Genomic DNA, 24,063 nt, shown 5'->3' with positions numbered 1-24,063 from the left:
TATAAAAAACCGACAACTATCGTCATTCTGAATGCTTTTCCCCTAACATCTGGAACAAGATAAAGATGTCTTTTTTATTTCTATTGAACATTTTCCTGGAGGCCTTAGCCAGTATAATGTGGCAAGAATAAGAAATAAAAGACATATAGACTACAATGGAAGAAATAAAACTGTCTTTATATCCAGAAGACAAAAATCATCTACACTGAAAATCTGATGGGCTTCTCAATTATAAGTGAGTTTAGCAAGATTGTAGGATACAAGATCAACCAATTGCATTTCAATATACTAACAAGAAACAATTGAAATTAAAAATGCCACTTAAAATATAAACTACTTAGGGATAAATCTGACACAAGGTGTATAAGGCATGTACAACTAAAAGATAGGACATTGTTAAGAGAAACTTTTAAAGACGTAAATAATAGAACTACGTTCAAGGGTTGAAAAACTCAATCCCTGATGAACATGGATGCAAAAATTCTCACCAAAATACTAGCCAATAGGATCCAACAGTACATTAAAAGAATTATTCACCATGACCAAGTGGGATTTATCCCTGGGCTGCAAGGTTGGTTCAACATCCGCAAATCAATCAATGTGATACAATACATTAACAAAAGAAAGAACAAGAATCGTATGATACTCTCAATAGATGCAGAAAAAGCATTTGACAAAGTACAGCATCCTTTCTTGATCAGAACTCTTCAGAGTATAGGGATAGAGGGTACATACCTCAATATCATAAAAGCCATCTATGAAAAACCTACAGCGAATATCATTCTCAATGGGGAAAAACTGAGAGCTTTCCCCCTAAGGTCAGGAACGCGGCAGGGATGCCCACTATCACCACTGCTATTCAACATAGTATTGGAAGTCCTAGCCACAGCAATCAGACAACAAAAAGAAATGAAAGGCATCCAAATTGGCAAGGAAGAAGTCAAACTCTCACTCTTTGCAGATGATGTGATACTTTATGTGGAAAACCCAAAAGACTCCACCCCAAAACTGCTAGAACTCATACAGGAATTCAGTATAGTGGCAGGATATAAAATCAATGCACAGAAGTCAGTGGCATTCCTATACACCAACAACAAGACAGAAGAAAGAGAAATTAAGGAATCGATCCCATTTACAATTGCACCCAAAACCATAAGATACCTAGGAATAAATTTAACCAAAGAGACAAAGGATCTGTACTCAGAAAACTATAAAATACTCATGAAAGAAATTGAGGAAGACACAAAGAAATGGAAAAACGTTCCATGCTCATGGATTGGAAGAACAAATATCGTGAAGATGTCAATGCTACCTAGAGCAATCTACACATTCAATGCAATCCCCATCAAAATACCATCCCCTTTTTTCAAAGAAATGGAACAAATAATCCTAAAATTTGTATGGAACCAGAAAAGACCCCGCATAGCCAGAGGAATGTTGAAAAAGAAAAGCAAAGCCAGCGGCATCACAGTTCCGGACTTCCAGCTCTATTACAAAGCTGTCATCATTAAGACAGCATGGTACTGGCACAAAAACAGACACATAGATCAGTGGAACAGAATAGAGAGCCCAGAAATGGACCCTCAACTCTATGGTCAACTCATCTTTGACAAAGCAGGAAAGAATGTCCAATGGAACAAAGACAGTCTCTTCAACAAATGGTGTTGGGAAAATTGGATAGCCACATGCAGAAGAATGAAACTGGACCATTTCCTTACACCACACACAAAAATAGACTCCAAATGGTTGAAAGACCTCAGTGTGAGACAGGAGTCCATCAAAATCCTAAAGGAGAACACAGGCAGCAACCTCTTTGACCTCAGCCGAAGCAACTTCTTCCTAGAAACATCGCCAAAGGCAAGAGAGGCAAGGGCAAAAATGAACTATTGGGACTTCATCAATTAAAAAGCTTTTGCAAAGCAAACAGTCAACAAAACCAAAAGACAACCGACAGAATGGGAGAAGATATTTGCAAATGACATATCAGATAAAGGGCTAGTATCCAAAATCTATAAAGAACTCATCAAACTCAACACCCAAAGAACAAAGAATCCAATCAAGAAATGGGCAGAAGACATGAACAGACATTTTTCCAAAGAAGACATCCAAATGGCCAACAGACACATGAAAAAGTGCTCAATATCGCTCGGCATCAGGGAAATCCAAATCAAAACCTCAATGAGATACCACCTCACACCAGTCAGAATGGCTAAAATTAACAAGTCAGGAAATGACAGATGTTGGCGGGGATGCGGAGAAAGGGGAACCCTCCTACACTGTTGGTGGGAATGCAAGCTGGTGCAGCCACTCTGGAAAACTGTATGGAGGTTCCTCAAAAAGTTGAAAATAGAGCTACCATATGATCCAGCAATTGCACTACTGGGTATTTACCCCAAAGATACAAAAGTAGGGATCCGAAGGGGTACATGCACCCCGATGTTTATAGCAGCAATGTCCACAATAGCCAAACTGTGGAAAGAGCCAAGATGTCCATCAACAGATGAATGGATAAAGAAGATGTGGTATATATATACAATGGAATATTATGCAGCCATCAAAAGGAATGAGATCTTGCCATTTGCAACGACATGGATGGAACTGGAGGGTATTATGTTGAGTGAAATAAGTCAAACAGAGAAAGACATGTATCATATGACCTCACTGATATGAGGAATTCTTAATCTCAGGAAACAAACTGAGGGTTGCTGGAGTGGGGGGTGGGGTGGGAAGGATGGGGTGACTGGGTGATAGACACTGGGGAGGGTATGTGCTCTGGTAAGCGCTGTGAATTGTGCAAGACTGTTGAATCTCAGATCTGTACCTCTGAAACAAATAATGCAATATATGTTAAGAAAAAAAAAAAGAAGAAGAAGAAGAAGGTAGCGGGAGGGGAAGAATGAAGCGGGGGAAATCGGAGGGGTAGACGAACCATGAGAGACGATGGACTCTGAAAAACAAACAGGGTTCTAGAGGGGAGGGGGGTGGGAGGATGGGTTAGCCTGGTGGTGGGTATTGAGGAGGGCACATTCTGCATGGAGCACTGGGTGTTATGCACAAACAATGAATCATGGAACACTTCATCTAAAACTAATGATGTAATGTATGGGGATTAACATAAGAATAAAAAAAAAAGGAATTGAAAAACTCAAGATGTCACTTCTCTGCTAATCTAATCTAATAGATTAATAGATTCATTACAATCCCAATCAAAATTCCATCATGTATTTTTGTAAAAACTAGCAAGATCATTAAAAAATATATGTAGAAATGCAAAGGACCTAGGATAAGCAACTCAAAAAAAATTTTTTGAAAGAAAAGAAAAAGAATTATGTCACTACCTGATTTCAAGACTTATTTTAAATATAGTTATCAAGGTAGTGTGGATTTGGAGCTTGAGACACAAATAGATCCATTAAACAGAAGAGTCATGAAATAGTTCATATTTATGTAAAACTGATTTTTACCAAGATGCAAATTCATTTCAGTAGAGAAAGGGTAGTCTTGTCAACAAATGGTGCTGGAACAAGCGGATACTTATTTTGGCCCATACCTCTTATACTATATTCAAAATTTAACAAGTGGATCATAGACCTAAATGTGGAATTGAGAACTATAAAACTTCTAGAAGAAAGTATAGAAGATCTGTATGCTCTTAGATTAGGCATATTTTAGATATAACACCAAAACCATGATCCATAAAAGACAAATATTTAGATAATTTAGACTTCATCAAAAATAAAAACTCTAAGGCACAGCTAAAAAAATGTAAGATAAGCCACACCTTGATATACCACTCTTATCTAAAATATATATTTTCAAATACCACTAATAAAACAAATCATTTGACTATATACTTTACCAAAGAAAATTTACGGATAGCAAACACAAAAATATGTTAAACATAATGTTACTAGGGAGATGTAAATTAAAACAATGATATACTACTACACACCTCTTAGAATGATTAAAATTACAAAGACTGACTATTCCAAGTGTTGTTGAGAACATTAAGTAAATGCAACTCCCTTCACTGCTGGTAAATGTAAAATGTGTAACTTCAGAAAGCATTTTGATATTTTCTTAAAAAGTTAAATATACATTTACCTATATAATCCAAACATTCCACTACTATTTTTAAGAGAAAGGAAAGCACACCACTTATCTTACAAAGACTTGTACACGGTTTACAGCATTTTCATTTCTAATAGCAAAAAATGGGGTGGCGGGCAGGAGGCAAATGTTCATTAGGAGGTGAATGTATGAACAAACTGGTATATCCAACAGGATACTGCTTAGTAAGAAAAAGGAATTTTAAATACTGGCACGCACGAAATGGATGAATCTCAAAATAATAAAGTATGTACTCTGACTAATCTAATCCATTTATATAAAATTCTAGAAAAGGCAAACTAATCAACAGTGACAGATCAGTGACTACCTGGGAACTGAGGTGGGATTACAAATGGACAGGAAGAAATTTGGGGATACTTCTATTCATTACCTTAATTGTAGCGATGGCTTCATGAATGTATATACATCAAAATGCCAAATTATACTTTGAATGTTGTCCATTTTGTCAATCTTACCTCAAGTTGCTTACATCACCGATAATTTCATAGGCAGTTTTACTGGATAAGACACACCCATAAATCCATTTAAGATAAATCCTCTATCTCAGGTGTCCACTGAGATGAAAAGCAAAGGCCTTGAAAGTCTTTGAAGCTCTATTGAGAGGATCTGAGGCCCACCCTTAAACCTTTAGGACTTTTGAGTTCAAACTCTTAGAATTTCTCCATATTCATAATTGAAGCCAAAACATATTCAACTCTAGAATCAAGGAATAAAAAAAGTATGTACCCTTGTCTTGGGCTCTTATTAGGCACAAATGTTCTGAATGCAGTCAAAGATAACATTCTATTTTATATATTTTTAATCTTTCTAGTATTTTTATGTAGCTATTTAACCCATAGTTTTAATTAGTTTAGTAATAGATGAATTAATACATTAGTATTTCTCAAAGTGTTCCTCGGTCTCGCATTGAATCATCTTGGGATGCTTATTTCAAGACCCAACTCCACAACTACTAAAATACTGGGAGTGGGAAAATACCGGGATCAAAATGGAACCTGGGAATGTCACAAGATTCCCAGATGAGCAGACACAAATGGAACCAACTCAATGCCTTCACACATACAAATGCAGTCTCTTAGTTTCCTAATTTAGTTGTTCTAAGATTAAGATGTTATCAAAGTAAAAAGTTCACATTACTTACTAAGCTTGTAACAATTTTATTCATAACAGGTACAAAATTTACATGTATATATATACACAAGAGATCTTTATTTTACTCTGACATAAAAAAATAATACAGAAATATTTACATATGTACAAAAATATTAAAACATACAGACTTTACAAATAGGAAAAAGATTTCACAAAGAGTACTTTTTGGGAAATATACACACTGAGAAAGAGGTTAAAGAAAGATGACAAAACACTTAATAGACTCCAGAAGTTATTTCAATAGGTATTAATTTGGTAAGGCAAATAAAATTTCTCAAATGCTAACAGATGGTAAACAAGATATATATTTAAGATTATCTAGGTAAAATTACATGGCTTTCCTTTAGCATAAAAATTGAAATCAGTTTTATTTTATCCCTGAATCACAAATATCAGATAGTTTTCCTTTTTTCTTAAAATATTTTAAATTTTCTGATTTATACCAAATTTTAAACTTTTTCACATTAAATTTTAAAATATTTTAAGAGGCTGTATACTCTATTCACCAGGGCAAAAAATCCCACGTACTACATTGATTTCAACACAAAATTGGAAATGAAAATACACTTACGTTTTTTAAATTAAAACCTAAACATTTTCTAACTAACCTTCATGATCAGGTACAATTGATTTCAAGACATCACAATCGTCGTAAATTCTTCTTGCTTTTTTTAGTACCAGGTAGAGGACCTATTTTATAATTGGCTTTTAGGGGTTTGCTATTCGAACATTCTTTGGTGGTATGATAATTACACAAACACCTTGTACAATAATCAAACCCACAGCCTTCTCTTTTACAGATCGCCCGCTGTAAATAGCAATCATATTTTGCTGGTGAATTACAGCGAATACAGGCTTTAAGGCTTTCATTCCCTTTCAAAGTCTTGGCAACCTAGAAAGAAAATCCATAATCAAATTTTAGTGAGGACTGAATGTAATTTAGGTAGAAAAAACAAGAAAGGTACCTCTGAACCTTCCCCAATATATGAATAAAGGACCCATGCCACACATAAGACAACTCCTGCCCTTAAGGAGCTCACTGTTCAATGAGTGAGATAATTATCACTTGTCAACTGATCTAGTGGCTATTTCCTAATGCTACTTTTAAATATGTTCTCTTTTATTCCATGAATGCTACTTACACATCAATGCCCTAACCTAAATGTCACCTTTACTGTGAAGCCTTCCTAGTGTCACTTGGGAATTGGTTGCTCTTTAACCTCTAGTTTTTTTTTTTAGAAGCACCTATCACATTATATGGCATTTATTTTTTTTTTTTTAAAGATTTATTTATTTATTTGAGAGAGCGAGAATGAGAGACAGAGAGCATGAGAAGGAGGAAGGTCAGAGGGAGAAGCAGACTCCCTGCTGAGCAGGGAGCCCGATGTGGGACTCGATCCCGGGACTCCAGGATCATGACCTGAGCCCAAGGCAGTCGCTCAACCAACTGAGCCACCCAGGCGCCCCTATGGCATTTATTTTTATGTAGCCACTGTCCATTCTAGATTGCAAGACTATGAAGGGTGCCATGTTTTCTTATCCATGAATTACCTGACAGCAGATGCTCAATATGTTTTCTGAATAGTTACATGTTGTATTAGTCATTACATCATTAACACTTAAGACAGAAAATTAAACTTGACTATATATAATTCATACTTAACGGACCAACATGCAGGCAGTCAGCAGTCAACATTTTATTTCAAATATGCACTCTTAGGTAAGATTATGGTTTCTTAAATTAAGCTTGCCAAATTATCCATGTGCTGAGTAGAACTTATAATACACATCACCCAATGATTCGAAGGTACAATAGTAAGGCTTCAATTTCTGAAAGCTGGCCTTTTTCTGTTTAGTTCTGTTCCTCAGATATCAAAGGCAGCAATTGTAAAATGTATACTGAACAGTTTGGTAAGAAATTTTAAAATTAAGGTTCTCTTAGTATTTCCAAATTTGATCTTAACATCACTGAACCGTCATAAACAATGTCAAATGGTATTTATTTTCTACACAGAAAGACATCTTTGTGTACTTTCCTAATACTTGAATTAGGTTTCTTGGTGGCCAACATTTCTGAGAGTAGAATGAAGGGGACAGAAGATAAAATCCCCATTAATAATTTCCTAGTTCTAATTATGCTACAGTTAAATTTAAAGTTCTCTGTTTCTTACTCTAAATCCTTTTAACAGTAAGTGTCCCATAAGTTTCTAATTTATTGACAAACAAAAAATTACCTCAGAGAATTCATTGTGTCGGCTGTAAGCAGAATCTTTCTGATCACCTGGATCGGATAACTTGGTTTGAGCACCTTTTTGAGTGTAAGTCTGGGCTGCTGATTTTTGAACAGAAGCTAATGCAGTTCTGAACATAGCATATTCTCTTGTTGAAGCATGTGGTGAAAACTTAATGTTCTTTTCCTAATTAAAAGAAATGTTTTAAAAGGACTTAAAAATATTCTCTTTTATTCTCAACAATCAGGCATTTTTATTGTTTGTACATGTAAAAAAGGGCAAATGAGAATGTAAAAATTTATCTGTACATCCAATTTACCTGCACATGCTTTAAATACAGCCACACACTATACACAGAGACAATACGGACAGAAATTGCAAACCAGAAACTGTGAGAAAGCACTTTAAATACTTACCCTATACAGCATTAAGTACATCATTTACAAAGTACTAATGCCAAAACAAAGTCATTCTTTTCACCACCAGTAAATGGCAAGTCACGTTTAAGTGTCCCATCAGTGTCATGAATGGATTCAAAACAACCTTTTAGATTAGAAAACCTGCCACTAATACCACCTTATCAATAAAGACTCTGAACTTGGAGAACTTAAGCAATACTGGACTTTAAAGTTATCCAGCATGTAAGTAGCAGCACCAAAATTTAGACCCAAGTCTGCCAACTGCTAGGCCTGAAATTTCAAACATGTATTGATACCCTCAGGAACATCTCCAAATTTACCAAGTTCATTTTGGAAGGCAAATGAATTCCCTTCTGCACTAAAAATCTTCAATATGTTGAAAATTTAACTGAAAAAATACAAATGGCAATGAAGATTAGCTATATGGTCAACTCCTATTATTGGAGAACTGACCTATTTTCCCTTTTGGACATTCCGTTTCTAGGAAGAACTCAAGAAATAAATGACTTAGGTGGGATTCCTTTCCCTTTATCTTTGAATTTTGTTTAAGGAGTTCTAGTGAAAAGCAGAAATGCTTTGTCAATGTAAAGGATTTCCCAATTACCTGTTATCTGTCCCAGTTTTCCCTATTTGTAAAGGTAAAGAGCACTAGCTGTTATATTTTAAAATGAAAACATCAACTGCAAAGACTTACAGTAACTCTCTGTATTGCTTTATTGTACAACTGAAATGCCCCTTTATCATCTTCTAGAATCTTCTTCCAAGTTGTGCTCACTTTAGACATACTGGGAAAGTAAAAGATTATAAAGGAAACAGTTAAAGCGTCACAAAGAGCTAAAAGGAATAAATATACTGCAGAAACATTAACAGTGCAAAAAAGAAATTTCTATTAGTAGTGCTTCTCAAACCTGTTTATACATTAGAATTGCCTGAGGTACTTAAGATTTAAGGATGCCCCAGGCCGAGTCATTTGGGTTTAACTGGCATAAAAAGGGGACTAGGATTATTTTTAAAAGCTCCCTATCAAGTCATTCTAAGAGCATCCAGGCTTAAGAACCATTGCTTTGTACTTCATTTTTTCACAACATCTGCAAACACCAAATAAGTACCCCCCATTGTATATGACACCATGTTAGCCGTTCAGTATCAATAAAAGTTGTAGCCAAATTTCAAAGTACTGTAGGACACACTGCTATCAGTAGACATCAATTTCAAAAACCCATTTTGTTAACAAAAAAAGTACAACCTAGATGTCAATTATCCCTCAAGAAGCTAGCCAACAATAAAAATCCATACTCACTTTTGTTTTGCTTTAGCTATATTTTATAAAGACCAGTGTGAAGTAACACTTGCAAAGAGTACCTCTAAATTTTTTTTTCAAAAAGCTAAAAAATGAATCTGATTGATCAGGCTCTAATCCAGTGGTCTGTATAATTAACTTAATTCTGTTACCTCATCCTAACTGATCTTTGGTGGAATGAGGAAGGATAAGGTTTCTAAGAAATAGTCAAAATCAGATCATTTGCGGGTTTCCATATTTTCACTGTCAACCAAGGAGAGCCTACATTAAAAATGGCCTACAAACATCAGCAACTATTTCTTACTTTCAAGTATGACTGAAGTCATAAAGCCTACTGGTCCTATACACCAGAACTAGGATGTTGTTTTATAGTTAAACATGTATGATACAGCTGAAAATTTCTTATATATTAGAAATTTTCACAACTAAAAGGAACAAAAATCCCAATTTAACAAAAATAGTTTCCTAATACTGCATAAATATGAAATGTGAAATAACTGGATTAAATGTTTACTTAAAAAATTATCTTTCTTTCATTTTAGTGGCATATAAATGGTCAAATACCAGCCATTAGGCAGTCATTACCTCAATTAAACAATGCAAAAGACTACCCTATTATGTCTTTGCATGAGTTGGTAGTCCCAAGTCATCCAACAAAAATGTTCAATGGATTATACTAACACTCAAAAGTAATCATACTTACTTGATTAAGTCCATATCATTGAGCTGTGTTAAAATATTTGCTAAGAGATGTCTGAGTCCCCTTCGAAAGAGTTCACTGAGAATATCTACACATTCTAGGCCCATCTTCCTGCCAATTATATTATGTAGTTTAAAATTTTCACTGGATATAAATTCCTTTAGTTTCTCCCAATCTATTTTAGGATTTCGCTTGGCATTCTTTTTTAATGTTGAACAAACCATTTTTGCAAAATGAAGAGCCGGCAGCAAGTTTTTGCTGGGATATTGGTCTGGGCTTTGCATCTGTAGGCAGGATTGTGGACTGTCACTGAAATTCTCCAAGGGAAGGCTACCCTCTTCATGTTCATTGAAGCCACTTTGCTGAGAAAATGAAGAATAGCCACTGTCTTCATAAGGTCCACTGGTCTCTAGTTCTACTGTTTCATTTGAACTATTAAGTATTTGTTGCACATGTTGATTTTCTTTGTTATGAAAGGGCTTGTTTTCATTTTCAGTTTCAACTTCTACAATCCTGGGGCTCACAACTGGTGACCCAATATCTGATAACCTTACATAGTCTTTAATGCAGTCTTCGTAAGAACCTTCCAAATATCCAGGAGTATAGGAACCTAGTCTTCCAGTGTCATCAGGCTTTACCAATTTAAGTCCAGAATGAATATGGTCATAGTTAAAATCACATTTCATTTTGACAGAAAGAGTAGAACTTTCTTCTTTACAACCTACAAAACAACAAAAAACCATTTACTTAATGACAAAATTTTCATACATCTCTACTTCTTAAATTGGGATATACAGAGATAAAATTACTTTCCATTCTCTCAGTATTATGTATTACCTATGTAGCTATGAAATTATTCAAGTTTATTTACTGAGATGTGACAATGTGGAAATAGTACTTAAATCTTTTAGTAAGTACATACATCTTATTCCTTTTTTTTTTTTAAGATTTTATTTATTTATTTGACAGAGAGCGAGAGAGGGAACACAAGCAGGGGGAGAGTGAGAGGGAGAAGCAGGCCTCCCACGGAGCAGGGAGCCCGATGTGGGGCTCGATCCCAGGACCCTGGGATCATGACCTGAGCGGAAGGCAGAAGCTTCACAACTGAGCCACCCAGGCACCCCAGGACATCTTATTCTTAAAAGGGACTTCAAAAGATTGCTTTTAGTGTGTAATTGTAACATTTGACTTTTAGAGTCTCTAGCTGATTGAGTAAAAAATATTGTACATAAGTACATATCTGTACTTATGGAACAAATAAGGAAATGTGATACATTGAGTGGGGTCTGGAGTGAGAGAAATCCTTAAAGTAATAAATGTTTAAGATTTAGACATTAGCCATTTATTATAAGCCTTACAATAATTAATCAAGAAATCTGTAAGTAAGCTTAGAGAAAGAACTCAAAGTCAGTAAAGTTAAACACCGATCAGTTAAAATCTACCTGAACTCCCACAACTTTCTAAGTTTTATCTGGATCAGTGGTATGGGTGAGTCTGATATAATTAAGGTGTTTGTCTGCTCTGCTGAATAGTGAACTCAAGCACAGGGACATCTCCCTTTATCTCCTCTATGTATTACGTGCTAGAAATAGAAACTCTGAGATCTTCAATTACTGAACGAAGATTTCTCATGACTAATTAACCAAAGAGCCAGAGGAATTAATAGTTCAGGTACCAATCAGAAGATTTGGTAAATAAGAACAATACTATAATCAGTATAAGATAGAAGAATGTGAGGGTGGTTGGGCAGCAAGTGTGAATTACTGTTCAGTTATTTTAGATAACTAGAGAAGATAATGTACTTGCTATTTATGGTTAAGTAGCATAAAAGGGAAAAACCAATAATGATACTATTAACAAACCATGCCATTATTTCTGGATATTATTCATTAGAATTCATACTTCATAGAATTCAAATTTAAGCTTCAAAAAAGCCAAAGACTTGTTTAGGGTTGTATCACCACCCCCATGGCCTAAGGAAATCAGCCAAGCTACAGGTAACAGGCAGCACTTAAAAATATCTTTATAGCCATGTTTCTTAAGCTCTGCATTACTAACATTTTAGACTGGATAATTCTTTGTTGTTGGGGGCTGTTCTGGGCATTTTAGGATGTGCAGCAGGCTTTACCCATTTGATGTCATCAACAACCCCTACCCCCTGAAGCACAATAAAAAATGTCTCCAGTCACCAGTCATTGACAAATGATGGGTTGGGGGAGGCAGTGGTGTCAAAATCTCTGCCATTCCTCAGTTGAGAACCACTGCTTTAAAGGATGACTAGGATTTTGTCAGGCAGTAGAGGTTGGAAAAAGCATTCACTTAAGGTTAACTTGAGCAAAAGCACAATTCTGAGAAGGAATATAGTAGATGGGTTCAGGAAAATTACTTAGTATTACTGAAGGCAGAGTATATGAACTGCAAATGCTTCAAATGTATTCCATACCTACTATTCCCCCTGCAAGCCAATCATAGGTAGTTAACAATTTATCCTGTCAGTGTATGTACCAGTCAGTACCGTTAGTCTGTACCAAGTATTGGTAATCTGTCCATGTTAATTTTACAGTTTTTATTTAGAGCAAAACCTTTAAGTACTAAAAGGACATCTGTAGGTAGGTAGTCTCTTTAAATTCCCAATGTTTAACACAGTGAAAGAGTATATGCTCCAGGACTCCATTAAACCTTGGACTAGCCCTAAAAACTAGTTTCAAACTAAGTTCAAGGACACAAAAAGCAAATAAAGAATCTACATTTTCTAACACCAACATTAACCATAATTCTAGAACAAATTATTCTGAGTGGTTCTCTTCCACCCAGGAGATTAAAAAATTCCAGGAGATTGTTTTAATTTTTGCCTCAAGAATTAAGTACAACTTACATACGGCCACATTCTATTTGAGGATAAAAAAGTAGAAGCCACCTACAAAGACATGTTTTACTGTTTAGTTGCCTAAAGGGAAGAGGCCTGAAACTGTACTTCAGAAACTTAATTCTTTTCAAAGGCATTCTTCCTCTGCTCATAAGTTTTTTTTTTTTTTTAAGATTTTACTTATTTGAGGGGCACCTGGGTGGCTCAGTCGTTGAGCGTCTGCCTTCGGCTCAGGTCATGATCCCAGGGTCCTGGGATCGAGTCCCGCATCGGGCTCTCTGCTCCGCGGGAAGCCTGCTTCTCCCTCTCCCACTCCCCCTGCTTGTGTTCCCTCTCTCGCTGTGTCTCTCTCTGTCAAATAAATAAATAAATAGGATCTTTAAAAAAAAAAAAAAAAGATTTTACTTATTTGAGAGAGAGGGAGGGAGAGAGCACAAGCGGGAGGAGCGGCAGGCAGCAGCAGCAGAAGCCGGCTCCCAGCTGAGCAGGGAGCCCAATGTGGGGCTTGATCCAGGACCCTGGGATCATGACCTGAGCCGAAGGCAGGCACTTTAACTGACTGAGCCACCTAGTCGCCCTTCTTCTGCTCATCTTTAGAACCCAGTTACTGGGAAACTATGTTTGTTGTAGAACCCTTTCATTCAATACCACACTTTGAATATGAACAGCTCTTTAAAACTTAGACTTGATGATTCCAACATCTTATAATTGTGTAGAAGTTTACAATTCCAATTTGTTTTCAAACACTTGCTCACAACCTTCTGATGTAGGATGAAGAGGTATTATTACCTTATTTTTACAAATGAGGACACTGAAGCTCAGTTAAGTAGGTTGCCCACATTTTGACACGTAGTTAAGAGAGACAGATTACCCTTATTGACTATAATTCAGTGTTCATTCCACTACCTCACTTGGAAAGTGAGATAAAAGTATATAAAAAAAGTATAAAGTATAGGTTCACAGACTTTGGGTTATAATCCAATATTGCCTTATTAATGTTGCTGATCAAATTGTTTCAGCTTTCACTACTCTAAGTTCATGTCCACTTGAAATACTTCCATTATTTCGTTTTTGGAGCATTTCTTACTTTCTGGCATGAAAAGATGCTCTAGGCTCATCTTGTATTTTGCCTGTTCCAGCCCTAGAATTACATATTTCTCCAAGAACTCTGGTTCCTTTTATTGGTTCCAAAATCTGGATCCTGGTTGTAGGTTTAGTTTTAAAATGTGAAATTAGGTAACATACTTTATTATTTTTTTTATTATGTAATATACTTTAAAATTGGAGAGGTAAAATGGTCTGTAGAATTTTAGGGTACGTTGGATTTATTCACTGTGTAATAAAGAGCCTTCGGTTGAGTTGAGACATCCGGTTTTCATTTTCAAAAGATCATTGGCAACTGTAGAGAACGGACTGTAGGAAGGTACAAGTGGAAAGAGGAAGGCTAGTTAGTAGTATCACAGGTATCCAGAGAGCTGGGTAACTGATACCAGGATGACTGCAGTGGAAATGAAGATAAGTGGGTGGTTCTGAGATCTATTTAGGAGTCAACAGAACTTGCTGATGCTTTGGATGTTGAATAAGAGAAAGTGAAATAAAAAAAAATACCCTGGGGTTTAAGTCTTAAGCATCTAAGGTATAAAGTGTTATTTGCTGAATCAGGGAAAACTGAGGCAGTTAACTTTTAAAGCCTGTTTTCTCATCTACAAAATGGGGTTAAGAACATAAAACTGGACTAAATGTACGGCAGAGTCCCGTCACATATGGTATTTTTATCACATTTTTAAACCAAATTCTTTCATAATGCTTTTATTGCCAATCACAAACATTTTAAAAGTAGCAAAATACATTCCACACTGTATTCCAGATTATATACTTTTTCTAGGAATCAGATCCAACTTCAAGTAAAAATATTTGCTTAGTCTTTTGACTAGCATTGTGACATAAAATATTCAATTAGTTTCTTTCATTTTTTCTAAAATGGAGATACTAATATCTACCTCATGTTGTTGGGTGAAGATTCAACATGCTGCATTTTTAAAATCTCATTTACCAACACACTGTCCAATCATGAAAAGGTGGTATTAGAGTTAACTGTACAAAGTTTGACTTCCATTTAACTTTCCAAGTCAGAGCAAATGCTCCATATTAAAATACCATAGTTAAATAGGCTACAACGCTTAAAAATTTTTACAACTATCCCAATGTTAAATGATTAAGTTCTACAGTCTGCGATACCTATAAGATTATCACCATGTGCCCAATGTTAGGCATGGCTATTCCTTAAAAGTTTGAGACCCCCAAGGCTTGCAGCCATAAACTGCAAATCAGCCATCTCTAAGAGAAATTTTAGGAAAGCCCGCCTTCAAAAATACTTGGATGCAATAAACTTTTAATCTCATGTTCTCAAATTTGTAAAAAGGGAATAAAATTCATGGAGATTGCAAATATTCTGAGGAGCAAGGTGGTAATACCAGACGATTGGATTAAATAATCAAAATACTACTTCTTAAAACCATCAAGCTTCAGAACTTCATGGGGAGGCTTTTGATTGAGGGTCTTCTAGAAATAGATTTAACCTGTTAAAGTCATTTTTTCCTCGAGTCTTCTAGACTTCTTTTCTAATGAAAGGAGCATCTTTCAGTGACTGCCAAATATCACAAAATCGAATCGCTAATTAAAAAAAAAAATTTGGTACTTTCCGAGGCAAAATAAATGCATTTGGATCTCTCTTCAGATAGCAACAAAGAGGATAAAAATATCCGTTTGAGTGCCTTCCACTCTAACCGAGTTTGGGAATAAAGGACTAGTTCTTCAGGAGCGCAGAAAAAAAAATAACCAATTCTTCAATTCTCAGAAAATCAGCTATATAAGGGCAAATTCACCGTTTTGTACTAAAAAGTGCTCTCCCCCCCCTCCTCCTTTTGACCCCAGGCCTTGAAAATGAGTTACTGCGCAAAGGGAAAAATGGAGAGGGGGGGGTAAAAAAAAAAAAAAAAAAAAAGTTTTTGTTTGGACATCCTTGTACAGCTTGGCCCGATGAGGGGGTCCCTCCATTTGGCGGGAGTGGGTAGGGGTAAGACCATGGAAATCCTGAGGGGTCGAAGAGGTGGCCCCTCAGGGCGCGGGCCGGGTGGAGGAGGCGGGAGATAAGCCAGCAGGATCTCCCGCGCCCGCCAGCAAGAGTGAGGCGGCGAAAACTCGGGGAAATTGCCTGCGGACCTGAGGGTGCGGGGTAAACACGGCAAAGGGGCGCAGGGAGTGGGGCTGAGGCACCTGGCCAGACCCCGGGGGCCGGCGGCTCGCGAGCCCTGTCAGAGCCCAGGCCCCAAGGTGGGGGAGGGGAGGGGGCACTTGGCGCCTCTTCAAGCGGGGTGGGGACAAGGATAGGTAGATCCTGAAAGGGGAATAGGACGCCCTGAAAGGCCGAGACCTTCACCTCCTTCGGAGCTGGCGTCCAGGTTCCGCGTGGAAGGAGGGACCCGGGCCCGCCACCCGCCTCGCACTTATGGCCTCCCCTCCCTGAGCCCCAGCCTTCTTTTCCCCCTGCCCCAGGAACGGCCGCCGACGCCCGCTCGGCCCGGCCCGGCGTGGGGTGCACGCCCGGACTCGGGAGGGGGTCGGGTTCGGTCGTAGCTGCTCCCCAACCCCGCACCCCCTTCCTGGAACGCGTGCCGCCCGCACCCTCTCCTCACTCACCGTCTGAGGGGCGAGGGCGCCCGGCGGCTGTCAGGGCGCTGCAGCGGCAGGAGCTGGAGGGGGGCCGTGGGGAGCAGCGGCAGGGGCGCTGGCTCATGCCAGTGTAAGTGGGGTCTGCCTCAGGTGAGGAAACAGCTACCACAGCAGAAGACCCGGTCGTCCGCTTCACAGAACTATATCTCCTAAAAGGCGCCAGCTGGTACTTTTAAAATCTTTGAATTTGGTGCCCAAATCCGTACGGCCCAATGGGGTGCGTTGCTCGCACGCGCGCTCCAATAGGAAGGCGGTGGGAAGGGGCGTCCTCACCCACGCCCAATTGGACGCTGCCGAGGCGGGGCCGAGCTGTGAGGCCCAACCTCCCTCCTTCTTCCCGGCTCCGCGCGTCCGGAAAGATGCAGAGCAAGGGGGCGGGCCTAGGGGCGAGGCCTCCGAGCGCGGGGAGGCCGCGGCCAGGCCGCACGTGGAGGTAGCCTACCACGCATGCGTGAACCCGCCACGCTTCCTTCCGTCTTGGGAAGAGGTTTCCTGCAAGTCCTAATTTCATCCTGAAGGCAGCTCCGGCTTCTGTCTGAAGATCTCCAGTGGGTACAAAGGGTAGCCGACTTTCTTCGATCAGCACACAAGCGGATGTTTGGTGAGCGGCGACTCCGCTCGTCCGGGAATCCAAACTTTCCGGAAGACGAGCCCACCCCCAGCCCTTCTTAGCCCGCCTCTCTAGGATTTAGGCGCGCTCCTCTCTCTCTCTCTCTCTGTTTCGCCCCTCCTTCTGCCCTATGCGTTTGCGCAGGCGTCTGTGGCGGGCGGTGGCTGCAGAGTTGGCGGGGTGGCGCTTGCGCGCTGGGGACCCCCCACGTTTCTCTCCCGCGGAGGAGCGGGCTGCAAGTGGGTGGGTGCGCGTGGCTTCCTGCGCGTATGGCGGGTCTAGTGGCTGGTATGGCTGGAGACCTGGGGCCGCGTCTCCCAAGGGCCTTCCCGCGGGGGTGAGGGTGGGACAGTCACTCTTTCTTGTAAGCGTATTTATTTGTATTTTCAACCACAGTTCTCCAACCACCACTGCTTTGTACGGACGTTAAGTTTATTCAACTTGTATCTACGTTTTTCTGGGTTTTTGTTTATTTACTTCAGGGTCCAAACGCAAGAGACAGTAGTCCTGCAACAAAATAAATTTATAAAACGTCCTGCCGTAAGAGTTCCAGTTCCCACACCCTAGGGCTGCAGGCCTCAAGGCAAGGGAATGGGTCGAAGTATTTATTAAGTCTTCGATGACAACTGGCACCATATTATTAGTCATGCTGAACTTTTCAGAGTGTGAACTTAAGTGGTGAGAGTACATTCCTTGCACTCAGCTTTTTGGCCACAGCCCAGTGAAGCCACGGGGTTTAAGCTCCAAAAAGCCCTCTCCCTCTTGCTTTTCTGCAGCCTTAGGGAGAGTTAATACTTGACTTACGGCTAAGTGTTCAGTTAAATTGGTGGCAAGTCCTGGTGAGGCAGGGCTGAGATGGGGTGAGTTCTGCAAGTGCTGGGTGGATCCGCTTTGTGCAGAATTGTGATAATGAATTCATCATGGTGTTTTGCATTACTTTTCATCTTTTAGAATGTTGCTTTAAATTAGTATTTTTCTGGATTACTGAAATTTGGGCATCCCCTTAAGTTTTGCACCTTAGTGATGGTGTCCCACTTGCCTGCCTTAGCCTGGCCTTGGAGCTAGGCCTGGGAGATAGAGGGTTGAAAAGACAAAAGTCCTATCCTTCAAGTTTACATACTAAGGGAAAAGAAATTGAAGTTACCAATTTCAGTGCAGGAAAAAGCAATATAAAACAAGATAATGGGGTAGAAAGTGGGCAGTAGGGGCATTGAGTAATGACTTCGGGTGGTCAAGAGGGCTTAGGAGCTTTGAACCAAGATCTGACTATTGAGTGGGCAGTGCAGAGATCTGTATAATAAGCAGAGGGCAGAGATGGGAAGTGCTTGGCTTGTTTCAGGGCTATAAGGATGTCTAGAGCGCATTGAGCAGGTGCAAGAGTGGGAGATTAGGTCAGAGAGATAGAAGCCAGATCCTTTAGGATTTTCTATGTTTACATGTGGAGTTTCGAGTTTCTTCTGATTACTGTGGTTAGTTGGAGGGATTTCAGCCAGGGAGTGATTGTTGAATGAATGTTAAAACTATAGTAGCTTTTTGTCTTCTAGGCATTTTTTTTTTTGAAAGATTTTATTTATTTATTTGACAGAGACACAACAGGAGAGGGAACACAAGCAGGGGGAGTGGGAGAGGGAGAAGCAGGCTTCCCGCGGAGCAGGGAGCCCGATGTGGGGCTCCATCCCAGGACCCTGGGATCATGACCTGAGCCCAAGGGAGACGCTCAACGACTGAGCCACCCAGGCGCCCCTTCTAGGCATTTAGTAAATGTTAGCCTTTAAGTCTCACAATAACCTTGGCATTATTTTCATTTTTGATTGTGCTTAGAAGTATAAGTTAATTCTCACAGAACTACACAGCTACTAAGCAGAAATTCCAATCCCATTCTGCTTGATAACTATGTACTTTCCTTTGTGTTATACTGAGGAATGGTAGTATTTGCTGGAGGCCTGATCGTTTATAGTACATTTTCACATTACTTCCCCATTTGGCCTTAGAGATCATCTTTATTCCTCTTTTATTTTCAGATGTAGACAAATGTATGAAATTTGAGGGGAGGAAGGGTTTTCATTAAATTAATTGAGCACCTGGACTATATTGGCTTTTAACCACTGTTTAAAAGATATTCTCCAGCAGTTATTTATTTTTTCAGGAAAAGGCTAAGATATATTATTGGAAAAATTAAAATTATTGTAGCAATATAAGGTAATATACATAGCTAAGCATATTTTATTGCATACTAGAAAAGTTTCTGAAAGTCCTTTTCAGGCTATTAAGTTATTTAATGTTGATTTTAATTGTTAGAGGTTTAATTGATTATTATGAAAAAAAATTTTTTAAAGATTATATTTATTTATTTGACAGAGACACAACAGGAGAGGGAACACAAGCAGGGGGAGTGGGGGAGGGAGAAACAGGCTTCCCGCTGAGCAGGAACCCTGATGCAGGGCTCGATCCCAGGACCCTGGGACCATGACCTGAGCCGAAGGCAGACGCTTAACGACTGAGCCACCCAGGTGCCCCTATTATGAAATATTTTTAACTGACAACTTGTTCAGTGGGTTCATGACCCCCTGTTAATTCATTTTTACTTATTTTTAATTTTTCTTTTTTTAAAGATTTTATTTATTCATTTGACAGAGAGGGAACACAAGCGGGGGGAGTGGGAGAGGGAGAAGTAGGCTTCCCGCCAAGCAGGGAGCCAGATGCGGGGCTCAATGCGGGCTCGATCCCAGGACCCTGGGATCTTGACCCGAGCCGAAGGCAGACGCTTAATGACTGAGGCACCCAGGTGCCCTCCTGTTAATTTCATTTTTAGTGAGAAACGTAGAAATGGCCATTTTGAATTTTAGTAGATGTCAATAGGTGTATGTAACCTCTTTCTTCCTGTACATTAAGATCAGAATTGTTGAGTTTTTAGGTACAAAATGAAGCACAGAGAGAGTTGCCCTCTTTCAGCAAATTCTTATTGCAGACCTATAGCATACAAGACGTCATAGGGTATCTGGAAATAATTGGGATATGGTACCTGTGCTTGTGCTTACTATCTGGGACTGCCATCTAATAGACATAACAGATGCTCAGTAAATAATCTTTGAATAAAAGCATCATGAGCATAGAGGGGAGGAGATAAGGGGTATAAGATTTAGCAATAGTGCAACACTGGATAAATACATCACGTTACATTGGGAATTTTTAGAGAACAGAGACATTACTTTTATATGCCAGGATAAGGGAATAATCTGTTGGACAGGGTTTCTTAACTTCAGCACTGTTGACATTTTTAGTCAGATAATTTTTTGTTGTGGGGGGCTGTCCTGTGCATTGTAGGGAGTTTATTAACAGCATCCTCAGCCTCCAACTCCTGCTGTCTCCAAACATTGCCAAATGTCCCCTCCAAACATTGCCAGATGCCTCTACGGACAAACCCCTAGATGAAAACCAGTGCTGTTGGGGATGTCTTTTAAGGGACCAGGGAGGAGGGTAGCATGGCATAAGGAACATAATGGGGGAAAGCTTAAATGCAAGTGCAATTATCAGAAAAAATGAATTTGATGTGACATAACGGGAGTGGTGAGTAAAATGGGCCGATAATGGAATGATGCTGGATATGGATATGGATGTATTGTATGCACACTTAGGAGTTAGAGCTTTATTTGGAACACAGTAGGAACCTATTAAGTTGTGGAGTAAAAGAGTGACAAGATCAGAGCCTTGGTTTTTAGGAAAATGAAACTGGCGGTTATGCATGTGTAACCTGAATTAGAGAGCAGATAGAGAGGATGCCTGGAGAGGTCAGGGGCCCATAAAAGTAGTCCAGGAGAGAAGTAATTCTGGACAAGAGTAGTGGTAATAGAATCAGTGAGGATTATTAGAGTGTTTAGGAGAGTAGGATTTAGCAATAAACTGCATGTGAGGAAGAGGAATCAAATATGACTTTTTTTTTTTTTAAAGATGACTATATTTTAAATTAGAGAGGGAGAATGGTAGTGCCATTAAGGAAGCGGAGATTACACAGTGAGAAATGGGTTATGGAGGAATATGACAAGTTAAATTTTAAACATAGTGATTGTCTGTTTATGCCTCTTCAAAATTGCTATTCCAGCTGAATGAGTTTTGATTAACTGCTTTTGTAGGCCACTTTGAAATTAGGTTCTGTTGTTTTTTTCTGAACAATATATCAGATTTGTAGACAAATACTTTAGATATAATTGCCTTTTAGGCATCTGTTTAGTGCCTATTGTAGCATAATGTTAGGTCCTGAGGAAACAAGAACGAAGAAAACACATTTTTGTCCGTTAATGAGACAATGTGAGAGGTCTGGTGGTACATGCTGATCTGCTCCCTGACCTAGGAATAACTTCTTTAGTGAAGTGGAAGCCAATGTCAGTTCACAGACCAGAATCTGCCAATTACTCTGCAGGTGTTCATAAAACACCTACTGATACATGTCTTATATTGTTAGAATTACCTAGGTACTATGATGATTTCTAACCAGCTGTGATGTTCTAATGGACAGGAAGTTTAAAAATTGATCAAAAGCTCTTTTCCACCTTCATTAGTACAGCGCTCACACCTTTTCCCATGGGACTGGGAAAGGGGGTGTGGAGACGGATAAGGGGGGGAAATAACTAAACTTTTAATAGCTTCTCTTGTTTACAGAATGAAATCCAACATTCGAGACTCTTCATAATCTCAATCCAACTTTTCTAATTATTACCTATTAGAAGAGGTCAAGAGAAATTAAGTAATAGTACGTGGTAATATTTAGTAACATGTAGATACGCCCTTTTCATTCAAAAAGGAAACTGAAAGAAACTGGGAGACGCAGGTTTGCATGGGCCTTTTGCAGGACAGAATATGGTCTAATGAACAGGTCCTGCTGTATTCTTGAGTTGTGTAGCTCACTGAAAGCCACTTTCATCAAATGTTCTGGTGAAGGTCGAGTGCCTTTCGTGAGCAGAGTGTTAACAAGGGAGAGGGATTTTTCTCAAAATAAAATTCTCTGATATATTTGGTAATCTTTGGCCAGCTTTAAAATTCTAAGAATAAATTAGCAAGATAAAATTACTCTGAAAGCACAAAGCTCTAAAGGAAATTTGGCTAATTAATACATCGAAGAGAAACACATTAGCCCACAATAATGTAGTTTTAAATCTATGTAGTATATGTGCTTACAAGGATTCATATTACTGTAGATTCCAACAGAGAAAGGCAGGCAATTTGGGGAGTTAACTAAATGTCTTGTAATTCTTTAACACTTTAATCATATAGCCTTAATAATTAAATCATTTTTTTTCCTCTGGAAAGCCTACCTTGTTGTAACTACTATAAATTTAACATTTATTCATTATCTACCAGGTAGAGCTCTTCTCATAATTGTAGTCCTTCGTGTATCTCATGTTTTCAAAAACTTGAGTCAGCATTTCCAGCTTTTCTTCTTTATGGGATAACGGACTTTTCCTACAGTTCTTTTCTTTCCTCTTTTCTTATCCCCTTTCCTTCCCCCTTCCCCTCCCTAAACTAGTTGAATTTACTACTCTTCCTTGTAATGAAGGAGCACACACACCCTGGCAGAACAATGGGGTGTCTCCTGTTTATCAAATACAGTAAGTACTTAAGTACTCAGTGTTCCTGTCAACACCAAGAGGTCTTTTACAGCTGTGCAGCCTCAAGCAGACATTCCCAGGCTTCCTTCCTCTTTAGGCCCTAATTCTCTGGAGTCTGTCTTCTCACAGAAGACCTAATCATAACCAGGAATCCCATGGTAAATAAGAGCCACTAAACTTCTTTTAAATCTTCTGATGAAAAAATACTGATGAAGATCATGCCGGTTCAGCTTTAAGCGCACTTTAAACAGTAATTCTTCTCCTTTCACAAAGGTGACGTCATTTCTTTCATCTGTCAGTGTATTTTAGAGAACCTAGTACATCTCAGCACATCAGCATTCAAACCTGACTTACTTCATATATATTTTAATGAGGAAAGGGAGTATGCAAAACTAGCTGAGTCTTAAGCTCTAACTTCCAGTTTGTAGGAAATACTGTGACTTGAGGAACAAGTTAAATGCCACCCTAGTAGCCTGATCTTCTGAAATGAAAATTCAGTGCAAGGTCATGAAAAGGGGTGGCAGTTGGCAGAGCTGTTCTAGACTTAAACAATGTAACCACAGATTCCATGTGTGATCCTTAGTTGGATCCTGGTCTGAAGAAGCCAATTAAGGCAGCTGGGGAGAACTGAAGACATCTGAATTGGGTACTTGAAGATACTAGGGAAATACTGTGAATTTTGTTATGTGTGATAGATAGTAAATGATTAAGGAGGAGAATGTCCTTATTTTTAACAGTGCAAGTGGAAATAATTAAATAATATTTGTAACTTCTAACACCAAAAAAATATGAAAGCATATCAGTTACTGAAATTAGGTAACATATATCGGTGTTTGTGCCAGTTACCAAATTGTTACCTCTTGGCAACAAATTTACCCATCATTGCCCTACTCTGTGCTACCGCAGCTGGACCTGTGTCCTTTGGTACCAAGTTGCTTTGTCAGTAGGGGGTGCTGGAAGGACATGTAGGAGGAAGGGGCTTCTCTTCTTGTTTCTGATCTGGGGCACAGCTGCCCAGGGTGCTCTTGGACCACGTGTTAATAGGGTGCCAAGATATTTAGTCCACATTACTCTGGATGTTTCTGTAAGGGGTTTTTGGATAAAATTAACATTTAAATCAATGAACTTTGAGTAAAGCAGAATGCCCTTCGTAATGTGGATGGCTTCATCCGAACAGTTGGAAGGTCTGAAAAAAGACTGGCCTCCCCTGGGCAAGGGAGAATTCTCCAAGCAGATTGCTTTTGGACTGGAACTGCAGCCTCAGTTCCCTGGGCTCTCTCCAGCCTGCTCGCTCACATTGTAATTTTGAACTTGTCAGC

The 24,063-nt window shown here is 39.0% G+C and overlaps 1 protein-coding gene across 1 annotated transcript; it reads right to left on the bottom strand.

Moving 5' to 3' along the window:
* Window positions 1-5,548: 5,548 nt before the first annotated feature.
* FBXO5 (F-box protein 5) lies at window positions 5,549-16,595 on the bottom strand. The gene is made up of 5 exons (XM_021693540.1): window positions 16,499-16,595; window positions 9,937-10,654; window positions 8,628-8,718; window positions 7,518-7,700; window positions 5,549-6,175 (listed from the first exon to the last, which is right to left on the bottom strand). Exons 1-5 carry the CDS (start codon window positions 16,593-16,595, stop codon window positions 5,924-5,926), a joined length of 1,341 nt encoding a protein of 446 aa, XP_021549215.1. The 3' UTR covers window positions 5,549-5,923.
* Window positions 16,596-24,063: the final 7,468 nt, after the last annotated feature.

The sequence above is a fragment of the Neomonachus schauinslandi genome, chromosome 8 (assembly GCF_002201575.2).
Source record: "Neomonachus schauinslandi chromosome 8, ASM220157v2, whole genome shotgun sequence".
Taxonomy (NCBI): domain Eukaryota; kingdom Metazoa; phylum Chordata; class Mammalia; order Carnivora; family Phocidae; genus Neomonachus; species Neomonachus schauinslandi.
Note: the sequence above shows the minus strand (reverse complement) of the source record. Positions and strands in the feature narration are given on the sequence as shown.

Excerpts from the sequence above, each read along its gene's own strand:
- FBXO5 (XM_021693540.1), bottom strand. The coding sequence starts at position 16,595 with ATGAGCCAGCGCCCCTGCCGCTGCTCCCCACGGCCCCCCTCCAGCTCC. Across the intron at positions 7,701-8,627 it reads AAGCAATACAGAGAGTTACT|GAAAAGAACATTAAGTTTTC; the intron begins GTAAGTCTTTGC and ends TCTTTTAATTAG. Across the intron at positions 6,176-7,517 it reads GACACAATGAATTCTCTGAG|GTTGCCAAGACTTTGAAAGG; the intron begins GTAATTTTTTGT and ends TTTTCTTTCTAG.